At 40.0% G+C, this 27,049-nt stretch overlaps 1 protein-coding gene across 1 annotated transcript; it reads left to right on the top strand.

The window, feature by feature from the left end:
- The first annotated feature begins 1,202 nt into the window (after nucleotides 1-1,202).
- Nucleotides 1,203-26,885, top strand: fasn (fatty acid synthase). The gene is made up of 42 exons (XM_056271430.1): nucleotides 1,203-1,427; nucleotides 6,025-6,174; nucleotides 6,464-6,616; nucleotides 7,900-8,073; nucleotides 8,383-8,583; nucleotides 9,217-9,339; nucleotides 9,786-9,901; nucleotides 10,623-10,757; nucleotides 10,889-11,351; nucleotides 12,070-12,257; nucleotides 12,701-12,890; nucleotides 13,071-13,165; nucleotides 13,268-13,402; nucleotides 13,521-13,724; nucleotides 14,011-14,126; nucleotides 14,216-14,391; nucleotides 14,482-14,673; nucleotides 15,274-15,354; nucleotides 15,502-15,687; nucleotides 15,810-15,989; nucleotides 16,070-16,273; nucleotides 16,739-17,052; nucleotides 17,147-17,533; nucleotides 17,726-17,896; nucleotides 18,833-18,948; nucleotides 19,109-19,263; nucleotides 19,494-19,697; nucleotides 19,797-19,947; nucleotides 20,032-20,210; nucleotides 20,651-20,770; nucleotides 20,854-20,976; nucleotides 21,073-21,296; nucleotides 21,384-21,585; nucleotides 22,265-22,416; nucleotides 22,505-22,596; nucleotides 22,700-23,097; nucleotides 23,187-23,375; nucleotides 23,601-23,828; nucleotides 24,331-24,542; nucleotides 24,630-24,728; nucleotides 24,868-25,119; nucleotides 25,240-26,885. Exons 2-42 carry the CDS (start codon nucleotides 6,048-6,050, stop codon nucleotides 25,375-25,377), a joined length of 7,545 nt encoding a protein of 2,514 aa, XP_056127405.1. The 5' UTR covers nucleotides 1,203-1,427; nucleotides 6,025-6,047; the 3' UTR covers nucleotides 25,378-26,885.
- Nucleotides 26,886-27,049: the final 164 nt, after the last annotated feature.

The raw sequence follows: 27,049 nt of genomic DNA, 5'->3' as shown, positions 1-27,049 counted from the left end.
ATTGGCTCGTTCTACACACCTCCGCTCACTGATTGGTGAATTTCTTTTCACTGGCAACCGTCAAAATGTTATGCCCCGTGTCTCTCACGTGTCTCTAGAGCTCAACAGCGCCACCATTATTAGACACCCGGTACGACGCTGCCATCATGTCGTTACCTCTGCATCTCCCCAAAAGTTTGAAGATTTATTAGACATTAACATTAACAAACAATGTACGCAGAACTTTCCCCCAACATTTATAGTATGCATTTTTTAACACGACTGCTCTATTTAAGCTGAATCCTTAGGCATAAAAAGCTAAATGTAGCAAATGTTGCAGCATATGACTCCTCATGCAAAATAAATACGTAAATAAATAAATAAACACAAAAAAAAACTTGAATACTCTTCTAGTATGAAAATACTGTATAAGGCAATATGTTCAGACATTGCATAAGGGTTGAAATTCTTTTAAAAAATTTTGACATAAGTAGATTGGCATGTTTTATTATCTCTTAAAGAAAAAAGTTAAGTAATTTTGTTACTTGAAATATTTAATTCATCTTGAAAACTATTTGTCCAGCAAATCAAAGTCAGTGTAGTGTAGAAACAAAACAGACACATTAAGAAAAGTATTTCATGAATAATTCACTAATTTGTAAAGAAACATTAGAAAAAAATATTGAAACAAAATAGCTTGAAAACTACTTGTAGGAAACGAGATGTTTTTAAATATATATTTCTAAAAGGTTTCTCTCATACATCTTTGAAATCCATTCACATACTGTATAACACATTTTAGATGATGTTGCTCCCAAATCACAAAATATTTAGCTATGTACATTACCTCATTCTATAACTGAATCCAATAATTTTAATGGACTGCTGCTCAATGCCATTTCTAATGTTAAATCCATACTAAGTAATGAACAACTAGGACAGACCAACATCCATGCTGTTTCAATACCAATCCAGTGTTGCATGCTAAATTTACCCGATTTCAGATTGTTTGCAAATCGCAGACACACAACCCCGTGTCAACTTGAACTTGAACTTGCTCGGTCAGACCCGTAAAGCAGAAATTTGTGCTGCAGTGCATGTGATCATGCCGGGATGAACTTTAGTAACCCAGGCTTTTCAGACGCGTTTTTTCTCTGAAATCAGCCCATCACTGGCTGCGTCTGCAGCCCAGCCTCCTCTCTCATTGGACTGCACCTCAGAGCCAAACTGTCAGCCCATGTGGCGTGGCCATCGAGGATGTCAGACATTTAAATGAAACAGACACAGGGACTCAGAAGAGCGAGAGTAATTTTTAGGGCTTGGCCAAAGGGGGAATCACGAATCTCTCCATTCTGTACTGGGAGCCGACAACAATTAAGAGGAGTATAGAAGTCGACTCTATCCCAAAGGATCTGCGGAAAACAGCGGTAATCTGTACACACATCCAGGTAAGCGAGCATATCGTGTCAGTTCTAGATCTGTAGTTTAACAAGATGTGCAGATTTCAGACATGTTCAAATTCAAGATGTATCTGTAACACCATGAAAAAAATGAATATCTCAAAAGAAACCAAATGATTGGTTCTTTTGAGTCGGATCTTTTCAGTGAATCATGAAACCGCTGAATCACTGAGCATATATAGAGTGGATAGAGGATGAAATGTATTTTAATAACCGAGAAGCAGGAAATGTTACAAATAAACTGGAAATGTTTTATGCATAGCATTTTATTAAAACACGCAAAAAAAATATCCAAGATATGTCAATTCATTTGAGTTTTTAATGCAGTGCATACACTGCATAGGGATGTTGGGATCGCACGATGACGTAACTACGTCATGACGTAAAGTAAGTGCAGATTCGCTTATTTCGACTTGTTCATTGAAGTAAGAATAACACACAACCTGTTCGAAAGAATCGATTCGTATAAATGTGTCGAACTTCCCATTACTAATTTCAACCGAAGGATATTACACATTTGTGAATATCTATGAGCAGCACACTCTTGATTTAAAGTGAGTAGCCTACGCTTTTAGCTGGAGGCAGCATAGGATGACACCACGATTCATCTTTGCCTAAAAGAAACAGCATTATGCAATGAATCTTTCTATTTATAAACATAAAAAGAGTTATTATATCGGGGGGGGGGGGGGGGGGAGATAACCCCCGATAACCCCCCCCCCCCCCCCCCAATATTTATACCATGATCACATGAAAAATATGCAGATTGCATGTAACCAGTGTTTGTCAGTGAGGACGGTGATATTTGGAGATGCTTTTTTGGACTGTTCTGTTTAGGCACTATCTATAGTCTAGTATTTATTGCAGGACTCTCTCTGCATCATCCTTGGCTTGTCAGGAATGACCATGCAGCCTAGACATCCGTTTTTTAAATTAACCCTCATGTTCAGTTGACTACCATGTTTATATTTAGGTCCCAATAATGTGTGGAAATAACGTGTAATTTAATATCTGATTATCGCATTTAGTAAAACGCAGTAGATAAATATTATCAGATGATAATCAGCTTGATTTCAGCTCATCAAGATTTTTCAGAGAATTTTAGCAAGTACATTGCATTTATTTATGTTTCATATTCGTATATCACATGGTCCAAGCCAGTGGTTCCCAAACTTTTTCTGCCAGGCCCGTAGAAGTTATAATTTTCATATATATTATGAATTTAGTAAATATATATTGAATTTAGGCTTTTACTAACATTTAAACATTCATCTCACACATCAGTTGTGGTAAACGGAAGCTCAAGCATGTTCAATTGATTCGCAAGAACCAATGAGGTTCATTCTCATGTGTTACGCAGCACGTTTGAGCTTCAGCAAGAACCATTGAGGTTCATTCTCATGTGTTACGCAGCACGTTTGAGCTTCAGCAAGAACCAATGAGGTTCATTCTCATGTGTTACGCAGCACGTTTGAGCTTCAGCAAGAACCAATGAGGTTCATTCTCATGTGTTACGCAGCACGTTTGAGCTTCAGCAAGAACCAATGAGGTTCATTCTCATGTGTTACGCAGCACGTTTGAGCTTCAGCAAGAACCAATGAGGTTCATTCTCATGTGTTACGCAGCACGTTTGAGCTTCAGCAAGAACCAATGAGGTTCATTCTCGTGTTACGCAGCACGTTTGAGCTTCAGCAAGAACCAATGAGGTTCATTCTCATGTGTTACGCAGCACGTTTGAGCTTCAGCAAGAACCAATGAGGTTCATTCTCGTGTTACGCAGCACGTTTGAGCTTCAGCAAGAACCAATGAGGTTCATTTTCATGTGTTACGCAGCACGTTTGAGCTTCAGCAAGAACCAATGAGGTTCATTCTCGTGTTACGCAGCACGTTTGAGCTTCAGCAAGAACCAATGAGGTTCATTCTCAGGTGTTATGCAGCACGTTTGAGCTTCAGCAAGAACCAATGAGGTTCATTCTCGTGTTACGCAGCACGTTTGAGCTTCAGCAAGAACCAATGAGGTTCATTCTCAGGTGTTATGCAGCACGTTTGAGCTTCAGCAAGAACCAATGAGGTTCATTCTCGTGTTACGCAGCACGTTTGAGCTTCAGCAAGAACCAATGAGGTTCATTCTCATGTGTTACGCAGCACGTTTGAGCTTCAGCAAGAACCAATGAGGTTCATTCTCATGTGTTACGCAGCACGTTTGAGCTTCAGCAAGAACCAATGAGGTTCATTCTCGTGTTACACAGCACGTTTGAGCTTCAGCAAGAACCAATGAGGTTCATTCTCGTGTTACGCAGCACGTTTGAGCTTCAGCAAGAACCAATGAGGTTCATTCTCAGGTGTTATGCAGCATGTTTGAGCTTCAGCAAGAACCAATGAGGTTCATTCTCAGGTGTTATGCAGCACGTTTGAGCTTCAGCAAGAACCAATGAGGTTTGTTCTTGTGTGTCAAGCAGGTTCGGTTGAGCTGTTTATATTCGTTGATCAATGTTTATATGTGAATAAAAGCCCAAATTAAATCTGTTTATCATATAAAGCGATTGAGTTTCTTCAAAGAATTTGGACTAAACCGCTCAATTCATATGGATTAGTTTTACGATCTCTTTATGAACTTTTTGAAGTGTCAAAGAGGTATTTGCTTAGCTGTCAATGGAGGGACCGAAATCTCAGATTTCAACAAAAAGATCTTTGTTTGTGTTCTGAAGATGAACAAAAGTCTTACAGGTTTGGAACGACATGAGGGTGAGTAATTAATGACAGAATTTTCATTTTTGGGTGAACTATCCCTTTAAGGACTGTAAGACTGTAATACTGTCATCAGCTGATGACACACAAGCTCCATGGGAGGTTGTTAATCGGAGCTGTAGTTGGGCAAGTGGTCAGCTACATCACTAACTCAACGGCTGCTTCGGATCTGGGTCAGGTAGATTACAGTTCAGAAATCTGTTTATTTTCTCAGTCTGCGTTCTGCCATGCATAATGTTGTTGTATTGTGGTTAAATGTTAAACAATCAAAATAGTAATGTATTCATATAGTATTACTGTAATACACCTAACCAGTTTAGTGTAGTTTGGTTCACACCAAAATCAATATAGCTGTTTTGTGTTGCTGGTTTATCTATAGCTTTGTTCAGTTCGTTGGTTTTTTAACATGTGTATATTGTACTATTGCATTAAATAGTGCTTTAAATGACTCACACACATGCACGTTTACAGACAAGCTGTTGCATGTGAGCACCTGCCCGGCAAAGACTCCTTCTGGTTGTCACTATGGAAACAAAGAGCACTAATTCCTCCTGTCAGACTTACCTGTCCACATTTACTAATTCTGTTTATGTAATTGTAAAATATTCCTTTTCTAATGAATATCACTTTCCTAAATAACAAGTGATGTTATTTTCATATACACGAAAATATATGGCTTAAATCCACTCTCTATTGCTTGTTACGCTATCAGGAAATTTTAAAGGGCCTTGATGTCACTTACGACAGTTTAATCATAAAACATTATAAATAATTATAAAATGATTATAAAAGTAGACAATATGACATGCGCTAGATTTATATGATAGCTTTGTGTGAGAAACGGCCTGAAATTAAAGTCGTTATTCTCTGAAAATCCTGCTCTAGAAAAGTAGCGCTGTCTGTTTCATGAGTGAATCATATCTTTTTGTTCACGAATCAACGAGAACCAGAATTTGTTTAAAATTTCTCCAGTGTGGAAACAAACATTAAAAAGATGCTCACAAGTGTTAGGAAAGGCTTCTCCTATGATTTTCTTTTATTTGGACAATTGTAAATAAGTGTATTCATTTATGATGCATAATTTCTGCAAAATGATCTGACCTACTTATTAAGTTATTGGACTCTATATACTAATATATATATATATATATACACTATTATACTAATATGGGCACATGTTGTGGAAGCTTGTTATGAACTAGCTGTTTCATGCTGTTTCATTTTCATCTTATTTTTCACATCATCCCTTATTACAGAAAAATACATTACGACTATATATCTGCATAATATTTCTAGAATTTTTCTTCTGTAGCTTCTGTATAGATGAAATTAACTTGTTCAAGTTGATTTTCTAAAAAAAAAATATTGTTGTGTTTGCTTTATAAAGATGGTAAAATAAATCAGATGGCATACTGTACAGTTAGATGAGTTGATTTCTCTGTTGGCATATTTAATGCCGTTTCTGTGGTCCTCCAAATTAAAATGAACCCTCCTTTGTGGGTTGAGGAAAGTGGAACAGAGGGACACTGTGTTTGTCACCGCTTCTTGATTGCATTGAATGAACAGGAATCCCATCCATGCTGTCGCTTTGAGTGCTGTGACCCTGAAACGGGGAACAAAAGTGTCCAGCTTTTCAGGCCACGCCCCCCCAAGCACACTCCCCCGCATATACCCAATTGTGCACCAACTTGGTGACCCCAACACAAACTGCTGATTTAAAATGAATGACACATTCACACACTCAGTTCTTGATAATGCCAATGTAGATCAAGCTGACAGAATTTTTCTGTTCATTGACTGACCCCTTCTTTCTTTTTCTTTGTCTTTAAATTATTAGAATCAAAGAAAATCTAGTCAGAAATGGAGGATATCGTTGTTGCTGGAATTTCAGGTCGTCTTCCTGAGTCTAACAATTTGGAAGAATTTTGGCAGAACCTTTTCAATGGAGTGGACATGGTCACAGAAGACGACAGGCGGTGGAAACCAGGTATGCTAACAATATTCAGTTCAAATTATTTTGTATAATTTTTGATAACTTTTTGAAACGCTTTGCTTTTCCGAAGGCCATCCTGATGGTCGCGTTGCCTACATGGCTGCTGTTCTGTGCTTTTCCTTGTCCTTGTCCGTCTGGCTTTGGGTGTTATGAAAGGCCTGTCTCTCTTCTCTCTGTTGGCACCAAGTTAATACTCTCATTCATGTGCTAAAGCACAAGCAAGCTTAGCGCGATGAGTAGAGAGCACTTTTGATTCCTTTTATTTTTATTTTTTTTATTCTAGGTCTGTATGGCCTTCCCAGAAGAAATGGAAAACTAAAAGAAATCGACAGATTTGATGCAGCCTTCTTTGGTGTGCATCCCAAACAGGCCCACACCATGGACCCACAGCTGAGGCTTTTGCTAGAGATATCGTACGAGGCCATCGTCGATGGAGGTTAGTATCAGCTGCTCTCTTTTATAATAGGTGTTAATATAAGGTATTTTGTGGTGGCTCATGACATGACATTGCAAAGTGTATAGCTTGCATTTAAAGGATAAAAGTAAATCTTATGTTGTGTGCTCATTATTTTTTTTGAGTATTTTTATGATGCTGATTAAGAAACTTAATGTATATATTATGCTTTAGCTACCCATATGATGTTTTATCAGAAGTTTGTGGTCAGTAATTGTTTTTTCTTTTGAAAAAAATGAATACTTCTATCCAGCAAGGATAGAAAAATGTTTATAATGAAATGGAAATATTTCTATTTTAAATAAATGCTGTTCATGCTATTCATCAAAGAATCCTAAAAAAAAGTACCACGGTTCCCGCAAAAATAATTGCAAAATTTAACCGCAAAATTTTGATAATAATTTTGAAAATAATTTCTTGAGCACCAAATCATCATATTAGAATGATTTCTGAAAGCTCCTGTGACACTAAAGAATGGAGTAATGATGCTGAAAATTCAGCTTTGCCAACACAGGAATAAATTAAATTTAAAAATATAATATAATGCATCACAGGCTCCATCCTTCAAAATGTGGACATCACAAATCGCTACATGGTTACCACTTGAAAAGCTCACCTACGATAAACATCAAAAATCTGACAGATTCTGGCTCATATGGTCTCCCCTTTGGGAATATATAAAGGAACTCCCTTAACAGGCATACCAAACCGCTTCTAATTTCTGCAAATTTTCTTTGACTTCCTATCTAAAGGATGCTCTGTCCCTAAAGTCAATGTGACCTTGTTTATCTGTGGTTGTTATTTTAATTTCTTTCACTTATTACTGTCTTTTTATGTTTTGTACACCCTGTAATACGAATAGAACTTTATGTTGTGATACTGTAAATGTAAATTTTCTACTGTGGGCAAACAATAAAAAAAAAAAAAATATATATATATATATATATATATATAATATAATATTAAGTTATAATTGTAATAATTTACTGTTTTTACCGTTTGTTAAAACAAATGCATCCTTGATGATAATAAGAGACTTCTTTAAAAACCATTAAAAAAAAATCCCCCGAACTTTTGAACATAAACCTATGTTTATTAGTATATGGTGTGTGTATATATAGTAAGAGTGTTAATTTAAAGTATTTAAATAGAAGGAGCATTTATTTCTTAGTGCTAAATAAGTGATGACAAGTCAAGTTTTTGAAATCCAGTATTTTTACTGATGATTTGCTGCGCATATAGAACAAGTTGATTCTTCCTTCTAGGCATAAACCCAGTGTCCATGCGTGGCAGCAAGACTGGCGTCTACATTGGAGTGAGTGGCTCAGAGGCAGGAGAGGCCTTCAGTAAAGACCCAGAGGAGCTGCTGGGATACAGCATGACGGGATGCCAGCGAGCCATGTTTGCCAACCGCTTGTCTTACTTCTTTGACTTCAATGGTATGCAAACATTACAAGTTTAATTACTGACTCAATTCTAGGTCACCTTGTAGGACAGAATTGGGTTGTCCGAATCTTTCTTTTGAATGACTGTATCGTCATTCTTTCTGTATGGTGTGATTTGTCGTGTGAGGTGATTTGAATAAGTGACTCATTACACAGTCATGTCTTTTACTGGTATAACTTGACTCATACAGTCATGTTAAAATGAGGCAACCAGTTGAACTGGATTCCTTAAATCACTTTGTGTGAGAATACTCTATATGATCAACCATTAACTGTTGTGTTTGATGTACAATGCACATTCAGGACCCAGCACAGCCATTGACACCGCATGCTCCTCTAGTCTGCTGGCTCTGGAAAATGCTTTCAATGCTATTCGCCATGGCCAATGTGATGCAGCACTTGTGGGCGGAGTTAACCTGCTGCTCAAGCCCAACACCTCAGTGCAGTTCATGAAACTGGGCATGCTCAGTCCTGAAGGATCCTGCAAGTCATTTGATGCCTCAGGTGAGATTGCGTGCATCACTGTAACGTCCACAGTTTTCTCAGAAAGGTATAAAAGGAATCTGGTTTATCAATCATTGCGTAACTTGTTAAATGGCACTCTAAGCCTTCGAAGTGTTTGGTGTTGCATACTGTATACTACATACTAAATATAGTGTGTGAAGCAGCATACATTATGCAGAAATAAAGGTTTTAAGCTGTAGTATTTCGTCACATTAACTAATCTGATTGCATGTTTTATTTAGCAAATGCTGTCTAGTTATTGTTTTTAATACAGTTTTGTGTAAGTAGGTCTTTACTCTTGCAGTCTAATAAAATATTAAGAAAGAGATGTTAAAAGTAGCAGCTGATATTTTTTTCTTGTTCATTTGTCATATGGGAGGTCAAAAGTCAAATCGAGTGCATTGCATTTTGGCATATAGTACTCAGCGCAGTGTGTTTTGTTAAATACTTCACATCATGGGAAAAGTAGTATTCCATACTGCACAAAGTAGACTTACTATATACTGCATAAATAGTTAGTGTTATGGTATGCTATTCTAAACGGAGCCCCTTTGTGACTAGATTTCTGATTTGCTCTATTGTTAATGAATGGAGGCTTTATGATAATAATTCAAATTTTATTTCACCCTCTAGGAAATGGCTATTGTCGCTCAGAGGCTGCTGTCGCAGTACTCTTGACCAAGAAGTCAATGGCTAAGAGAATCTACGCCACAGTTCTCAATGCTGGCAATAACACAGACGGCTACAAAGAGCAAGGTAAACCCATCCTTCCTTCCCACAGACGTCAAATCTGCCTCAAATTCCCAGAGCATGAGTGAAATCGGCTCGGTTAATACTTGCTTGCCTGCTCTGGTTAGGCTCGCTGAAGCCTGGGATTACTGTCAATGCTGGCACTATAAGTGTCATAGATGCTGGCTTTTCCCCTAGTGCCTCTTGCCACACTTTACACCCCAGTGTTTTTAAACATGATACTTTGCTGAGCGTGATAGCTGAGGCTGTTTGAAATCTCTGGCATACATCTTGTAGAAACTGATATCAGTCCCCTCTATATCCTGTTGTGTGTCATGTGCTGCTACAGTAAATAGAGGACAGAAGAGTCTGTGCCGTAGCTCACATGTGCGTTCCAGAAAGGCATATGTCATTGTGACTGATACTTGCATCTGCTTATATTCTGGAATGTGGTGTGTCTTCTCTTTCCCCAGGTGTGACATTCCCATCAGGTGAGATGCAGCAGCGCCTGGTCCGTTCCCTTTATGAGGAGGCCAACATATCACCTGAGCAGGTGGAGTACGTCGAGGCCCACGGTACCGGTACTAAGGTCAGTCAAACATGAAATTACACACAAAACACACATTAATGTTTTGAGGAGATTTGCACCGAAATAGAAAAATAGGAGTGGCTTGATTATTGGAAAAGGAATTGGTAAATATGATTCAGTGAGTAAGTACAAATTTATTTCACCGACATTTGATGAACAGAAATGGAATAATGAGTGCCTGAACAGAGCGGGGGTCAATAATATCAAAATTAGCACTCAGTATGTGGTGTTTCCACAAGTCCTACAGTGCATCTCATCCTCATGGACTGAGAAAGATTTGCCAGTATTTGTTTTGAGATGTTACTCCACTCACCTCCACCAAGGCACCTGCAAGTTTTCAAACACATCTGACGGGACATACGTATGGTTAGATGTGGTTTGGCACTGCGAGGACGATCAGCTGTCCTTCCTGTCTCCCTGTAGCATTGTTTTAGGCATCTTTTGTTACGGACATTACAGTTAATTGCTCTTGCCACGTCTCCAGTCCTTATGTCTCCTGCAGAAGGATTATGGCATATTCACACAGGTGATCTGGAACCCTGGGCATCTTTCTTCTGGGGTTTTTTCAGTCTGTAGAAAGGTCTCTTTAGTGTCCTAGCTATTGTTATTGGAACTGTGACATTAATTTTCTTCTGCCTCTGTATGTAAATGCAGTCATGGACCAATAGACATTTCATCTTGTTGTTTAGTGGATAATAAAAATAATTCTTGTCTTTCACAGGTTGGGGATCCTCAGGAAGTGAATGGCATTGTGAGTGTATTCTGTCAGTCACAGAGGGATCCGCTTCTGATTGGCTCAACCAAATCCAACATGGGACACCCAGAGCCTGCTTCTGGATTGGCAGCTCTTGCCAAGGTAGATAAACTGTCTTTCAAAGAGTCTCCCTGATTAGATGTATGTCAGCTTTTTCTTTAAATACCTGGAAGCTGAATCCCACATCCCGAATATGAAGTAAATCAAGTAACTCTCATATTGCATGTATTCAGGTGGTTTTGTCTCTGGAACATGGCGTCTGGGCTCCCAACATCCATTTCCATGATCCAAACCCTGACATTCCTGCTCTGACGGATGGCCGGGTGCGTGTTGTGTCGGAGCCCATACCTGTCCGTGGGGGCATCGTGGGCATCAACTCATTTGGGTTTGGAGGCTCAAATGTCCATGTGATCCTGCGTCCACATGGTTCAAAATCACTGGCTCAAGCTGCACCCCCTTCAATCCCCAGACTCCTGCAGGCCTGTGGTCGCACTGAGGAGGCGGTCACTTCCCTCCTCAACAACGCCCAACAGTATAAGGAAAACCCAAACTACCTGTCTCTAATGAATGATGTGTCTGGAGTTCCAACGGCAAGCATGCCCTACAGGGGCTATGCACTGATAGGAGCACAGGGAGAGCTTAAAGAGGTTCAGCAGGTCCAGCCCACACCAAGAGCCCTCTGGTTCATTTGCTCAGGTGAGGAGTCTTATATTGATGATGGTAAATGTTCTAATGGGAGAAAAAGGGGAGAATTTTCAGTAAGATCTTTTGCTCAAAAAGAGCTTGATGTACTATAAAATGCATGAAGTAACTTTTAGAAAACATCCTCTCCTGTCCAAAAAAAAACATTTATTGAAAGCAGGCTGCAAAAATTTTAACGTAATGATTTAATTAAAAACAAGAAAGCTGGTGCTATTAGATACTGTCAGTCCTAAACAAAATAGTTCCTAAACAGCTGCAGAACTGATTTCAACATTGATGATAATAATAGATGTTTCTTGATCTGATATCAGAATGATTTCTGAAGGATCATGTGACACTGAAGACAGGAGTAATGATGCTGAAAATTCAGCTTTGCGTCACAGGAATAAATTACATTATATATATATATATATATTTAAAAAGAAAACAGTCCTTTTAATATGTAATAATATTTTGCAATATTGCTTTTATACTGTATTTTTTTTATTTAAATAAATACAGCCTTGGTGAGCATAAAAGACTTCTTTCAAAAACATAATAATAATGTTTCCAAACTTTTGACAGGTACTGCATAAATCCCTTTTAAGCTTATTATTCAGAGCAAGTCAGTCACCATAGTGGAAAGCCTCTACACATGATGACATTGGCTGAATTTTTTATTCTGGGTCCTGTCTTTCTTCGTATCTGCATCTCCATCTCCATCTCCTGCCAGGAATGGGGACACAGTGGGCTGGAATGGGCCGTAGTCTGATGCAGCTGCCTGAATTCCGGGAGTCAATCCAGCGTTCGGACGTGGCTCTGAAGGAAACTGGGCTGTGTGTGTCTCGCTTGCTCATGGATGCTGATGAGAGCACGTTTGAAGACACTGTTCATGCATTTGTTGGTCTTGCAGCCATCCAGGTCAGTCTCCTCCAGCTCTAGAGACACCATGTACAGTGCCAGAGTAACTGGAACAGGACTGAGATCAGCAGAATTTCTCAATGACACAATGACCCCTGTAAACTTTGCAACTGATACCAGCTGCCAAATATTGCAATACAGTGGCACAATCAGTCATGATTTCAACAGTCACTCCGTCTGCAAAACTGTCTCGTAAAGAGATAGTTCATCCAAACTATCTGTCATAATTTTTCTCAGCCTGCATGTTTAAACTTGTATGGCTCAAACAAAGTGCTTTTTCCTGTGGATCTAGCACACTTGCATATTTAAACGTGTCACTTATTTACGAGACACAAAAAAAGTCATTTTTGACATCAAACCTACTACACTTGCTAATTGTGCACTCACAATTTTATGGCTGACCATCTTTCTCCAACCTGAATGCATTCCTGTCAATTTTCCAGGTCGCCCAGATTGACATGTTGCGGAAGTTGGGTCTACAGCCTGATGGGATCGTGGGCCATTCTGTGGGAGAGCTAGCATGTGGTTACGCCGATGGCTCCCTGAGCCACAGCGAGGCCGTTCTTGCCGCTTACTGGAGAGGACGCTGTATTAAAGAGGCCAACCTGCCCCCGGGGGGCATGGCTGCAGTGGGTTAGTGTGACAGCAGATTCATCCACAAGATTTGCTTCATTAACTGGACTCAAAGCCCAAAGCGTCCCTCCATGGGGGATTTGCCTAGTCTTTTGTTCAGCAATGTATGCTATAGGTTTTTTTTTAGCAAGCTTACCAATGGTATCTTTTACTAACCCTCCCATCATTTCCCCCCTTTAGGCCTAACGTGGGAAGAATGCAAAGCTCAGTGTCCACAGGGTGTCGTTCCTGCTTGTCACAATGCCGAGGACACTGTCACCATCTCAGGCCCTCAGGTACATGCACTCAAGAAAATAATAAATATATATAAAACTTATAGTGTTTATAGAATTACAGTATGCATTCTAGTACCTAACAGTAAGTGTTTGGTTATGCAGGACTCTGTCAGTAAGTTTGTTGCCCAGCTGAAAGAGAGCGGTGTGTTTGCCAAAGAGGTGCGCAGTGCCGGTGTGGCTTTCCACTCATACTATATGGCCTCTATCGCTCCAGCCCTCCTTACTGCACTGCAGAAGGTGAGTTGGTGAAGCATTGCAGTGTCCCAGTGCCCTCTGGTGGCCATTAACATCTCAAAACCTCATCATAGATAAACACTGAATACCTGTGTGTGTGTGTGTGTGTGTGTTTTTGTAGGTAATAAAGAGTCCAAGGCCTCGCTCAGCACGCTGGATCAGCACGTCCATCCCGCAGCCGGACTGGGAGAGCCCACTGGCACTCTACTCTTCTGCAGAGTACCACGTCAATAACTTGGTCAGCCCTGTGCTCTTCCAGGAGGGACTCAACCATGTGCCAGATAATGCTGTGGTAGTAGAAATTGCCCCTCATGCTTTGCTGCAGGTAACAGTTCAATTCAATTAGAGTTTTGGTATATACAGCTATAAGATAATATAATTTATGTGTTTAGTGAACATCATGCATTCAGTTAAGCAAACACATGAACATGTTAGGCAATGATTATAGCTTGTGATCGTAATGATTATAATATAAGGATAATATTTGACATATGTAGGGATGGGAAATTATTTTATTACTATTTATTTGAATTATTTATCAGTGTCTGAACCCAATTCACATGCCTTGAAGATTTAAATGTAGATCCACTATTATTAACATACTCCTCCAGGCCATCCTGAAGCGGAGCCTAAAACCAACCTGCTCCATCCTTCCCCTAATGAAAAGAGGTCATGTCAACAATCTGGAATTCTTCCTCTCTCACGTGGGCAAGATCCACATGAATGGGTTGGTTTTTATGCTCTTCATTCCCAAACTGTTTTTGATGTGACATTTCAAATGTTAAATGACTGATGGTGACTCTTTTGTACTTACAGAATTAACGTGATCAGTAATAATTTGTATCCAGCTGTGGAATACCCTGTTCCGACAGGGACTCCCCTCATCTCCCCTCACATTCAGTGGGATCACTCCCAGATCTGGGACGTGCCCAAGGTGGAGGACTTCCCTGCTGGCTCAGGTGGATCCACCTCTGCCACCGTGTACAATATTGGTGGGTAGTTGTGAAGTTGAAATCATTGGTTTTCTCATTTTTGATGTGGTCTCATGTTTATTTTTGAATGCCTGGCTCTTTTTTGTGCAGACATGAACCCAGAGTCTCCTGATTACTACATGATTGGTCATTGTATTGATGGACGGGTGCTGTACCCAGCCACAGGATACCTGGTTCTGGCCTGGAGGACTCTAATGAGATCACTAGGCACAGTCATGGAGCAGACTCCTGTTACATTTGAAGATGTCACCATCCATAGAGCCACCATACTTCCCAAGACAGGTAAAAGATTTGTTTTCTTTGTACTGTAAGTCTGGACATCTTTGATGATATTGAACCCTGTTTCCACTTTAGAATAAAAAATAGAAAGATAATTGCAACTGTTTCACACAGTTGTCACTCTTTATCTTACAATGAGGACTTTCTTGTAGTTGCAATTTTATAATTGCGAACTTCTATCTCACTATTGCACCGTTATAGCTCACAATGTGACTTATTAATAAAATATATATTTTCCATCTCAGAATAAAAAATAAATGTACACTACCATTCAAAATGTTGGAATCAGTAAGATTTAAAAAAAATATATAATAATTAATACAGAAAGGAAGCATTGAATTGATCAAAAGATTTGTTTAAAATCACTGCTGCCACACTTTAAATAACAGTAGTCACCAAAGCATTTCTCTTCCCATTGGGTTTTCTCAATGTATCTCTGTTATTTTTCAGCCCTTGAGCATGACGGTTCATTTTTTTTAAGAAGTCTCTCTTCTTATTCATTAAACCCCAAACTTATTTACATACTTTTAAGTAAATTTGACCATATAGAACAGACTGTGGCTTAGAGTTAACCGGATTGTTTTTGTGTGCACTGCATCACAGGGTCTGTCCAGCTGGAGGTGCGACTCATGCCTGCCACTAACCGTTTTGAGGTGTCGGAGAATGGAAATCTGGCTGTCAGTGGTGAGTTTCCAGACTGTTTGCAAAATCGTAGTCAAGATGAGACCACTTTCGGAAACAGTTTTTTCGGGTAAAACAGGATGTTTGTGAGTTGACAAGACATTGTATTTCTGACTCATGATCATGCTCTTATACCCTTTCTGGTTCCAGGTAAAGTGAGTGTCTTGGAAGACACTGGACTTGATGCTTTCCACGCTGAGCTGAATAAACCGCTGCCTGCAGACAAGGAAGATCCCAAACTGCTTTTGAAAGCTGGGGACATCTACAAAGAGCTGCGTCTGCGTGGATATGACTACGGCAAGACCTTCCAGGGAATACTGGAATCTAACAACGCAGGTAATTCCCTTTAAAAATGTACCTCAAACTTAAATTGTAGAGATAATATAGGATAGAACATTGTGAAGATCAAAAAATATGATTCGGCCAATCCTAAACTCTTAATATTCTGGTTCTCGCAGGTGACTGTGGAAAACTTCACTGGGCGGGTAACTGGGTGACATTTTTGGACACCATGTTGCAGATGATCGTAGTGGGGCTGCCTGGTCGCAGTTTGAGACTGCCCACTCGCATCCGCTCTGTGTGTGTGGACCCCAAACGCCACGAGGAGAGGGTGAACGAGTATGCAGATGACCAGAAAGGTATCAGACACACCAACTAGCAGAAGTCTAACTTAACCTGACCTAATTTGAAACTTATCTAACCAATGTCTTCTCCTCAGCTGTGGACGTTCATGTTAATCGTTGTCTGGACAACATAACAGCTGGAGGAGTTCAGATCTGTGGACTTCACGCTACCGTAGCACCCCGTCGCCAACAGCAGCAGACTCCGCCCACTTTGGAGGAATTTGTCTTTGTTCCCAATGTGGACTCAGATTGCCTGAGAACCAATGAGAAACTTGGAGACCAACTGAGACATTGCAAAGGCATGTTCTGATTTTCACTTCATTGAGAAATGCGACATGGCATGGCAAAAAAAAAAATTATTTTATATATTTTTGAAAAGGCTCTTATGCTCTCCAAGGCAGCATTTATTTGATAAAAAATTAAGTAAAATTGTGAAATATTATTTAAATTATCTTAATTTTAGTCTTTAGTGTCAAAAGATCAGCATTTTTTTTTTTTTTTTTTATGTTTTGGAACATTATAAATGTCTTTCTTTTGATCGGTGTTGTATATCCACTTGCTTTAAAAATTGCTTATTAAATTATTATACTGCTCTCACAGACGTGAGACACCATGGTGTTTACAAAAATAACTAGAACCATATTTTACAATCATAATATTTATTTAAAGTTATTTAATTTTTGTCCCGATTGTCAATTTTCTGTGGTATTTTTCTCTTTTTTTTTAGTGGCACTATACTTACTATTCCCGTTGTGTATGCACAGGTCTAATACAACGTCTCCAGAAGAAGCTGACCAATCAGGGAGTGAAGATCTCCATCCCTGGGTTAGAAGATTCGAACGAGGGCCAGCTGATTGGAGCAGAGGTGGAAAAAGGTCTGTTGCGGCTGCTCTCGGTGCTGTGCAGACTGGAGCTGAACGGGAACCTGCGCTCTGAGCTGGAACAGACGGTGGAGAAGGAGAGAGACTGTCTACTGCAGGACCCTCTGCTCAACGGCCTGCTGGACTCCCAGGCGTTACGCCACTGCTTGGACACGGCCCTCGAGAACAGCACTCCTGGAAAACTCAAAGTCCTGGAGGTATGGTGAATCATTTATTTAGGATTATAAAGGGCAGATTATTCTGAGGTGGAGGACATGGTTGAAGTTTTCAACATTTATTCTTTTCCTTCAGGCTCTAGCTGCCAATGGCCGTGTGTTTTCTCGGGCTGTTGGTCTCCTCAATATCCAGCCGATGTTGCGTCTCGACTACACCGCATCAGATGTCTCCACTGACCAGCTTTCTGCTCACCAGAGCTCCCTGGAGGAGCAGGGCATCTCATCTGCTCAGTGGGACCCTCTACAGGGCCCAGCAACAGGCGGTCTGGATGGAGCTGACCTGGTTGTGTGTAACTGCGCAGTAGGACCGACAACCAATCCTGCATTTCTTATCGAGAACCTGACTTCAGCTGCAAAAGAAGATGGTTTTGTTTTGCTACACACGCTACTCAGAGGAGACACTCTAGGGGAGACAGTAGCTTTCCTCACATCTCAAAGCAACCAGGAGGGTTTGTTGACTCAGGTGTGTGCCTAAAAATGCACTTTTTCTTGTTGAATTGGTCAGATCCACAACATAAATGAAAGGGACATATTCAAGTAACAATGCTGTACTTAATAACATTTAAGAACAAACGAAACAATGGCCAGTTATTTATTTTATTTTTCCTGGCTTATTGCAGTGTTCTGAGATACTAAACAGTTTTTTTTTTTTCAGACTGAATGGGAGGAGCTTTTCCATAAGGCCTCTTTAAATGTGGTCATGCTGAGAAAATCCTACTACGGCTCCGCTCTGTTCCTTTGTCGTCGTCGCCAACAGTCCTCTCATAAACAGCCCATACTTATTTTTGTGGACCCTACTGACTATAAATGGGTGGAGACTCTAAAGGTTAGTGTTAAAGTCTGCATGAAATATAAACTCACCCCATCTGTTTTGTAAATGCTTGTTATGGGACTTATTGTGAACGATTCAGCCATTTCTTTTATTTGTCCTTATCTTTCTTTTTTAATTTTGACCTCGTAATGTTTAATCAAAATGTCATAATTCAGTCTTTTGGTGAAAATGAAAAGACTTCCCTCTGGTGATATGCAAGACTTCTCTAATCGTTTACAATACAATACAATACAATTTTATTTGTATAGCACATTTAAAAACAACTGGCGTTGACCAAAGTGCTTAACAAGGCCAAAAAGACATACAATACAAAAAAATATATAAACATAAAACACACACATCAAGATATATTAAAAGCTATTGAGAAAAAATGCGTTTTTCAAAGTAGATTTAAAAATTGACAAAGTTTGGGCAGATCTGATGTAAGCCGGTAGGCTATTCCATAGCTTAGGTCCAATGGCTGGAAAAGCCCGATCACCCCTATTTTTAAGTCTAGTTCGAGGGACAGATAGTGAGTTAGACTCCCCCGATCTGAGTGATCTTGACTGTGTGGGCGGATGAAGTAATTCAGATAAGTACTGTGGAGACTGGTTCTGCAATGATTTAAAAACAAATAACAAAACTTTAAAATCAACCAGTAGCCAGTGAAGCGAGAGAGTTTAGTTTGGTTAAATCCTGCCTATTCATTATTGACTGGAAGCTTGCAATGATTTTTGAGTTCAATATCCACATCTCAAAATCCAATACGTTGCACTGGGATGTATGTCACAATATGGAAGAAAAGATCTGTTGCTACTTTTGTTTCCTCACAACTTCATTCATGCGTTAGTGGTGTTGGCAAAGCCACCAAGAGCACTTGCCAATCACCCAGCAACATGCTAAAACCAAATGTATGCCTCTAACCCTTTCTGTCTCCCTCTTTCTCATTAGAGCACTTTAGCTGAGTCATCTGATATCCCAGTCTGGCTCATTGCCACAAAGGGGCATAATGGAGTGGTGGGAATGGTGAACTGCCTCAGACAGGAGCCTGGAGGCAACCGTATACGGTCCGTCCATTTACTGTGCACATAGTGTTCCACATATGCTACTGTTATATCATCATATTTTTTGTTGTTAAGATTATGCAATTGACTGTTTTTTTTAGTATAGATGTATATGTAGTATTAATTGGTCTTAATTAAATGGTCTTTTTCTCCTCCCCAATAGGTGTGCATTTGTTTCTAATTTAAGTAAGGACGCTGCAGTCCCCTCACTTGTTCCTACCGAAAATGGGATGAAGGCATTACTGAAGAAGGATCTGGTCATGAACGTGTACCGTGATGGGCTGTGGGGCGTTTTTAGGCACCAGTTGTTAACACAAGGTGAAATAGGAAGTAAAATAAGACTTACAGTGACATATCACAAGTCCAATGTAAAATGGAGAGGATTTATTGCTATTTTATAATACTTTTGTGTGTATTACATTGAATAAATTCATTTTATTTGATCATTTTGTCATATGCAAAGTGAACCCCTCTTTAGATTGTAACTTTGATTGGATAGAGTCTTTTGAGCACATTGTGATCATCTTCTGTTCTGCGTGTTTGTTTAGATCTTAGTGAGGAGTTGATTGAGCAGGCGTACGTGAACGTTCTGACCCGTGGTGACCTCTCATCGCTGCGCTGGATCGCTTCCCCGCTGCGTCATTTTGTCCCTTCCAATCCCAACGTGCAGCTCTGCCGTGTTTACTACTCCTCCCTCAACTTCAGGGACATCATGCTGGCCACCGGCAAACTGCCTCCAGATGCCATCCCTGGTTTGTACCCAATACTGTTTTTGACTAAGTGAGATCTTTGCACGCTAGCTTACCCTAAAAAGACTTCGGAAAGAGACTCTTCTCATTTTGTCCATGTAGGAGACATAGCGCTGCAGCAATGCATGCTGGGAATGGAGTTTTCAGGGCGAGACCCCAGTGGGCGACGTGTAATGGGTTTGCTGCCAGCTAAAGGCCTGGCCACCTGTGTGGATGCAGACAAGCGCTTCCTTTGGGATGTTCCATCCAGCTGGTGAGACCCTCAGCACCTATGAATCTGAATTGGGAGTTTTCTCCCAAATCTCTCAATGCTAAGTGAAGCTGTGTTTATGTGCAGGACGCTGGAGCAGGCTGCCTCCGTTCCTGTGGTGTATGCCACCGCCTATTATTCCCTAGTGGTGCGAGGGCGTCTGAGGCCTGGAGAGAGTGTGCTGATCCATTCAGGCTCTGGAGGGGTGGGACAGGCCGCTATTGCTATTGCACTTAGTATGCGCTGTCGAGTCTTTGCAACTGTGGGTAAGTAACACACTTTTACTTCCTTAAGAGTTTAACCCTGAACATCAAATAAATGTGATTTGTAATTAATGAACACTGGTAAACTGAAGCTCTTTGCTTGCGGCAACTCCAAATGCATCTTATACATATGAAATTAATCTCATATATGCACATACATGTAATTTTACAACTGCTATATAGATGCTCTTTCCTGTAACAAGCACTAAAACTAGTGATGCACCTGAATTTCAGCAACTGAATATATTAGGCAGCAGTATTTTTTTAAAGTATTTTTGGAGGGCAGAAATCATTCTGATTCTCCTATGTCACGCTTTGACTATGTCTGTGTCTATTTCGCACACAAACCACTGACTAAATTTAAAGGATATTTTCCAAAAACTATGACTAAAACAATGAAAATGAAGATAAAAAAACATAAATGATCTAATTTTGATTCACAGGTTCTGGAGAGAAGAAGCAGTACCTGCAGGAAAGGTTTCCTCAGCTTACGGCAGAATCCTTTGCTAATTCCAGAGACACCACGTTTGAACAGCATGTACTGCTCCACACGCAGGGCAAAGGTGAATACCTACACAGCACCATTGAATCTAATATTATTGTGGATTGAAGTATTAAACAACTGTGTTTGTATGTGTGTTTTCAGGAGTTGATTTGGTTCTAAACTCCCTTGCTGAAGAGAAGCTGCAGGCCAGCTTGCGTTGTTTGGCCAGACATGGTCGTTTCCTGGAGATCGGCAAATATGACCTTTCCAACAACACACCGCTAGGTGCGTCCCAGATCCTAGATTTATTATTCTCATACTTTTACACTTGAAATGCATTTCATGCTTTAAATGTAATTGCCCGTGATGTTCCTGGTACAGGTATGGCTCTGTTCCTAAAGAACGTGGCCTTCCACGGCATTCTGCTGGATGCTTTGTTCGAGGAAGGCAACAGGGAATGGGAGGAGGTTTCTGAGCTGTTGAAGAAGGGAATCGCTAGTGGGGTCGTTCAGCCATTACGTACCACAGTCTTCGAGAGGAATCAGGTGGAGGACGCCTTCCGCTACATGGCTCAGGGCAAACACATCGGCAAAGTCCTTCTGCAGGTAAGGATGGTGGTTAATGTTAAAGAACCTGCCATGAAAATGAGATATTGGATTTTAGATTTCTTATACTCTCCTTTCACCACTCAGGTACGCTCAGAGGAGACGAGCAGCACTGTTCCTGCAGCTTCTCCTCTCTCTATCCCCGCTATCTGCCGTACATTCTGCCCTGCCTCTCTCTCGTACATCATCACTGGAGGCCTGGGTGGTTTCGGGTTGGAGCTGGCCCACTGGCTCACTGAGAGAGGTGCTCGTAAACTGGTGCTGACGTCACGGTCTGGCATCCGCAACGGTAAATATGCCCTAGGATTTGATCAGTTTTCATGTCGATGTTGGTCCGTGTTCTTATTGTAAACTAAAACTTCCTAAAATTACTAATACTGAAATAAATAAATAAAAAGCTAATAGAAATTACAAAAACTAATAAAAATTACAAAAACGCATGACAAAATTACTAAAACTATTAATAAGTCATTTTTGATTAATTTAAATATAATATTAATATTTGATTACAAACATTGATCTCTTGCCCTGGCAACTAACTGAAATAAATTAAGTTGAAGTAATAAAAAAAAAAAAAAAAAATAGAAATTACAAAAGCACATAACAAAACTACTAGAACTATTCAAAGTCATGTTTGTTAATTGAAATATAGCTTTGAAATATAAATGTAATAAAATATAAATATTAGATAAACTTTCCTTTAACTAAAATTAAGTTAAAATGACTCAAAGTTACTAAAATGACTCATTTAATATAAATTAAAGCTAAATAGAAATAAAATGTAAAAAAAAAAAAAAAATTACAAAAGCACATAACAAAAATATTAAAGCAAAGCAAATTAAATTAAAGTAAAACTTAAAAAAAAACTTTACTATAATATTAAATACTATAATGGTATATAAATATTGCTAAAATAACATTGATGTTGGTCAGGGCAGCACTCTAAAACATGTTTGTTGTCTTGACAGGTTATCAAGCCAAGCGTATTCGAGAGTGGCAGGCCATGGGCATCCAGGTCCTCGTGTCCACTAGTGATGTCAGCACCGTAGGAGGAACGGAGCGTCTCATCACCGAGGCCTGCCGCTTGGGGCCAGTTGGTGGAATCTTCCACCTTGCCATGGTAGTGTTCAATCCTTGCTTTAAGTTCACTTTCCTTTGTAGTCAATGTAAAGACAACTGTAAAACTGAAATTTCTCTCCATAATGTAGGTCCTTCAAGATGGCATGCTGGAGAATCTGACCCCACAGCAGTTCATTGATGTCAATAGACCCAAATATGGAGGAACCATCAATCTTGACAAGTAGGGAATGATTTGACACTGAGATGCAGACTTAAATATCTTCTTCCTTCATCCGTTCATTTGTGGCTGTGATGAATTTGAATAAATTTCTCCTTTTTCCCAGCGTGACTAGGCAGAAGTGCCCACAGCTTCAGCAGTTTGTGGTGTTCTCCTCGGTCAGCTGTGGCCGTGGTAACGCTGGCCAGAGCAACTACGGCTTCGCCAACTCAACCATGGAGCGAGTGTGTGAGCAGCGCCGGCACGACAACCTGCCGGGCCTGGCCATACAGTGGGGCGCTATTGGAGATGTGGGGGTCGTCTTGGAGACTATGGGTGGCAATGATGCAGTGATTGGTGGCACGTTGCCCCAGCGCATGTCTTCCTGTTTGGAGGTGCTGGATAGGTTTCTGTGCCAGCAGAAGCCTGTAATGTCCAGCTTTGTGTTGGCAGAGAAAGTGGTGGTTGCTAAAGGAGAAGGAAGCGGACAGAGGGACCTGGTGGAGGCTGTGGCTCATATTCTGGGTAAAGGCACAGACCTGAAATGTTCAAGCTTGATAAGTTGCACTTTTTTCTAATGCTTTCAAAGTAACAGTGGAACCTATTCTGCTCAGGTGTGCGCGATGTGAACAGTTTGAATGCTGACGCCTCATTGGCTGATCTGGGTCTCGATTCGCTGATGGGTGTTGAGGTTAGGCAGACGCTAGAGAGGGACTACGACATCGTCATGGCAATGAGAGAAATCAGACAGCTAACCATTAACAAGCTGCGGGAGCTTTCCAGCCAATCAGGAGGGAAAGAGGGTGAGCATGTGATGTGATTTTTTGTGATCTTGAGAAGTGAAGTACAGCCAATATTGATACCCTTACAGTTCTGAATAACATGATTTGTTATCCACAGTATCTTAAATAAGCATTAAGAACGTTGTTAAAAGATTTGAAATAACTTCAGGAGATTTCATGTTTTGGAGGAAATGTTGCATTATTGGGAGAAGCAAAATGCATCAATATAATAACTTTTCCTCCCAGAGTCCCGAGCTTCTCCTGCAAAGCGCTCTGGTGCTCAAGCTCTGCTGGAGTCAGATCTCAGCCGGATGCTGGTGAACCCTGATGGCCCCACGGTGGCACCGCTGAACGAGGTCCAGAGTGCCGAGAGGCCTTTGTTCCTCGTCCACCCCATCGAGGGCTCCATTGCCGCCTTTCGCACTCTCACCGGAAAGCTTAGCGTGCCGTGCTATGGCCTGCAGTGCACTAAAGGTACAAACACAAGCTCAGTGATCACTTTTCACTGTTACACGGGTGAAAGGCAGTTTACTCACTTAAGACATTTACCAAACGTCCGAATGCTGGAGTCTGGAGTGCTTTGTTCTACTTTGATGGTACATATATGGTATATATATATATTAGGGGATTAGGGAAGTATTAGGGGAGACTGAAAGGAAATATAAAATTGCAGTTTACACCTTTTAGTATAAAAGATAAAACTAAAACAATATCATCACATATTCAAATATTTACATTGAGAAAAGCTAGATCTTAATGTTGAATTTATTATTCCAGAGTGGTTAAGTAAAATGTAAACACTTTATATATATATATATATCAAAGATATTATTACTTTGTGGTATATTTCTGATAAAAGACAAAAACTAATCAGTAATATTACTTAATAGGTTTTATTTTTATTGTATTTTATTTAATTTGTTTAGATTCAGTCCTGTAATATTTTTTCTGTTATTTGTGTTTTGTCCATTTGTAGCCGCGCCTCTAGACAGTATCCAGAGTCTTGCTGCTTACTACGTGGACTGCTTGAGGCAGGTGCAGCCAGAGGGGCCGTATCGCATCGCTGGCTACTCGTTCGGTGCATGTGTGGCTTTTGAGATGTGCTCACAGCTGCAGGCAGCCAAATGCCCCGTGGAATACCTCTTCCTGTTTGACGGCTCGCACTCTTACGTGGCAGCATATACACAGGTGCTATAAAATAGCTCAGAAAACCCCAAAGCAGAAAAAAATGGTGTGCCAGGCCACATGGTAATCTTCTTTTTTTTTCTCTAACAGAGTTACAGAGCCAAACTGACCCCTGGCAAAGAGTCTGAGGCAGAGACTGAGGCTCTATGTGCTTTTATCCAACAGTTCACTGGCATTGAGTATAACAAGGTACATTAACAACTGTTAATTTGTGGTTTATTCTTCAAAAGATTTTTGTTCCTTTCTAAACTGACAAATCAGACAACACTTAACTCATCATAGTTCAGTTGCTTTAATTCAATGCTAAATCTAATGGTTCTTCACACAGCTGTTGGAGACATTGTTACCTCTATCAGACCTGGAGGCTCGTGTGAACAAGGCTGTGGATCTGATCACATCCAGCCATAAGAATGTCAGCCGAGATATGCTCCATTTTGCTGCTTCTACATTTTACCACAAACTGAAGGCTGCCGACCGCTACGTTCCAACTTCCAAGTATCACGGCAATGTCACCCTGCTGAGAGCCAAGGCCAGCAGCGAGTACGGTGATGGTTTAGGATCTGACTACAAGCTGCATGAGGTAAATATATGGACCGCACATTTAGGGAATACTGAAAGCTTTTGTAATAAAAAGTAAGACTTTAAGTTTAGTGCTGTGCATCCCTGCAGTGTTAACAGTTGGATTGTGTTATGTCTCCAGGTGTGTGACGGGAAGGTGTCCGTTCATGTGATCGAGGGAGACCACCGGTCCTTCCTGGAGGGAGAGGGTGTGGAGTCCATGTCAGGCATCATCCACAGCTCACTGGCTGAGCCCAGAGTCAGCACCAGAGAGGGCTGAACCTTCCGGCAAACATCTTTTACTTCTTTTGTTTCACCCTTACTCTGTTGCTTTCACCTGTCAAACCAAAACACTGTGTCTCGGCATATTAAAGCATGCATGTCTGTGATCTCTTCATACCTCTCACACACACAGCAGCCTTTTCTTTTCATCTTTCTCATTCTCTTGATATCTTAGTTGCTTATCACTATTTACATTTCACTAAAAATGTTTATTCCACACAAAACAAAACTGTTGCACACTGTTTGCTTGCTTTATTGGTTAAGAATCAATCAGCTGTTAATTATCTTCTATAAATCATCATACGTTACTGTGAAACATAACATGTCACTGTTTTCTAGCATGTGAGCCTAGTTAAGTGCTATCACTGACACTACAAGTCTGCTAAAGGTTCTGTCAAACCTGCGTATTCATGTTCATACATCTTTGCATATCCAACCTAATGATGCGGACTGCAAGTCAAGGCTGTATTCAAATCCACATATTAGCTAGCCGTTAGGAATCTAGTTGCGCACATAGCTGAGATTGCTGTTTACCAATTTTGAGTGGTTACTGATGCTTCAGCAGTACTAGTTGATAGCGTACCTGTTTGACTTATGTTTACTGTAGCATTGTTTTTCTTTTCTGAATGATATTTGCTGGTTCTCTTGTTGTTGCTGAACATCTAAAATAGTGTTGCAATAATTGTGTAATTGATGTTTATTTAAAAGGGAAAATATGTATGAAAAGAACATTCCTGTCTGAAAGTAACAATTAAGAGAGCTGGTTAATTGACTTCTTGTTAATGTTTACGTTGAAGTTAGGGGTTAATTTTGGAACATTTGTTACTTTAAAAAATATATTATCTCACTATTGCACTAGCTAAAAGCAAAATGCTTTTTATGACACTGATGTGAAATGCCTGGCAATCCAGAGTGAATCATCTCGGCTCGTACTGAAATGTTGCTTCGCTGCTTAACTGTAGACCTGTAACTGGAGTATTAATCTTGTATTGACGTTTCTAATCCTCTTTTGAGGATAGTACCAACATTCCTTATTCCAGGTGTCTCTCAGATGTATGCCGTCTCCCAAAATGCTCTGTAATTAATTGACTGCTTGAATACTTCAGATGTTAGTTGTAGCAAATTCTTGTGGCTCGGTCCACATTAAACACAAGCTCAGTTCATATGCAAATCATATGATTTATCCTAAATCTTGCCCGAATGAAGTGTTATTTGGTGTAGGAGTGAATTTTGAGATGTATGAGTATTTTCTTGGCAGTGACATGTTTACTGGCTTTCTCTTTCTGTCATGGCAGAGGAAAGTCTTCTTTTAGAAAGCAAATCACTACACATTTCTGAGACTAATTGTTCTAAAAGTCAGTGACGAACTGTGATTTCTTTCAATGTTAAGAGCAAAGCTGAAAGTGCTAGAGTTCATTTTTCTATTATTAATTTTTTTTTTCTTTTGGTGTAATTTTCCCAGTATTTATTGTACTAGTTCAAATAAAAAGCTATTACTAACATACACATCCAGAGTGTACTGGTTTGTTTTCTCATCAATCATATTTGATATCGCCGTGTTGGTCATTTAAGGCTATGAATATTTGATCGATTTGATTATGCAACTAAGCTAAGATTAAAAAAAAGTATAATAATCCAGTTCAAACCAATGTTATCAAATAATTTTATTA

The sequence above is a fragment of the Rhinichthys klamathensis genome, unplaced genomic scaffold (genome assembly GCF_029890125.1).
Source record: "Rhinichthys klamathensis goyatoka isolate OS25496 unplaced genomic scaffold, OSU_Roscu_1.1 h1tg000319l_1, whole genome shotgun sequence".
In the NCBI taxonomy this organism is placed as follows: domain Eukaryota; kingdom Metazoa; phylum Chordata; class Actinopteri; order Cypriniformes; family Leuciscidae; genus Rhinichthys; species Rhinichthys klamathensis.
This window is presented reverse-complemented; position numbering and strand designations above follow the sequence as displayed.

What these genes read in the sequence shown, in the direction of transcription:
- fasn (XM_056271430.1), top strand. Translation starts at nt 6,048, where the DNA reads ATGGAGGATATCGTTGTTGCTGGAATTTCAGGTCGTCTTCCTGAGTCT. An exon ending in CCTCTGGTTCATTTGCTCAG is followed by an intron (nt 11,352 to 12,069) that starts GTGAGGAGTCTT and finishes ATCTCCTGCCAG; the next exon opens with GAATGGGGACACAGTGGGCT. An exon ending in CCAATCAGGAGGGAAAGAGG is followed by an intron (nt 23,376 to 23,600) that starts GTGAGCATGTGA and finishes TTTTCCTCCCAG; the next exon opens with AGTCCCGAGCTTCTCCTGCA.